The sequence below is a fragment of the Trypanosoma equiperdum genome, assembly GCF_001457755.1.
Source record: "Trypanosoma equiperdum strain OVI genome assembly, contig: ctg_2013, whole genome shotgun sequence".
NCBI classification, from domain to species: Eukaryota; Euglenozoa; class Kinetoplastea; order Trypanosomatida; family Trypanosomatidae; genus Trypanosoma; species Trypanosoma equiperdum.
In genome coordinates this window covers 15,620-16,004 of record NW_027124076.1, presented here as the reverse complement: position 1 = coordinate 16,004, position 385 = coordinate 15,620, and the positions used below count along the sequence as shown (strand labels likewise).

General features: G+C 50.1%; 1 pseudogene across 1 annotated transcript in view; it reads left to right on the top strand.

The window, feature by feature from the left end:
- The first annotated feature begins 144 nt into the window (after positions 1-144).
- Positions 145-385, top strand: part of TEOVI_000820000:pseudogene — a 1,430-nt pseudogene continuing 1,189 nt past the window's right edge. The window contains exon 1 of the mRNA in view: positions 145-385. This exon is cut by the window's right edge and continues 11 nt beyond it. Within this exon, the coding sequence occupies positions 145-385 (241 nt within the window).

Sequence of the window (385 nt, the reverse complement as noted above, 5' to 3'; positions counted from 1 at the left end):
AAAACCTCTGGCAAGTCAAAAAAGAAAGGGAACAAAGCGAACAACGCAGAAATGAAGTCGGAAAGACAACGTTTATTACACCACACCCTGGCAACGATAGCTTTAATAGCATGGCAAACGCATAGGTGTCAGGCAGTGGCGGCTGGCGAACACGCACACCTTTTCCTGCAACTCTGCGACCTCGTCAGCCTAGCACAACGACCGCAGGCGACTAAACTCTCAGAAACCGCAGCCAAGGAATCTTATTTGGACATTATAAAACTGAACAATTCAATAGGGCCGCAGAGCTGGCAACAGCTTATCAAGGGATACAACGAACCCCCATCTTCAGCGCAAACAGCACCTCCCACAGGCAAACCGACAGGAAACCCGGATCCTCGAGAGC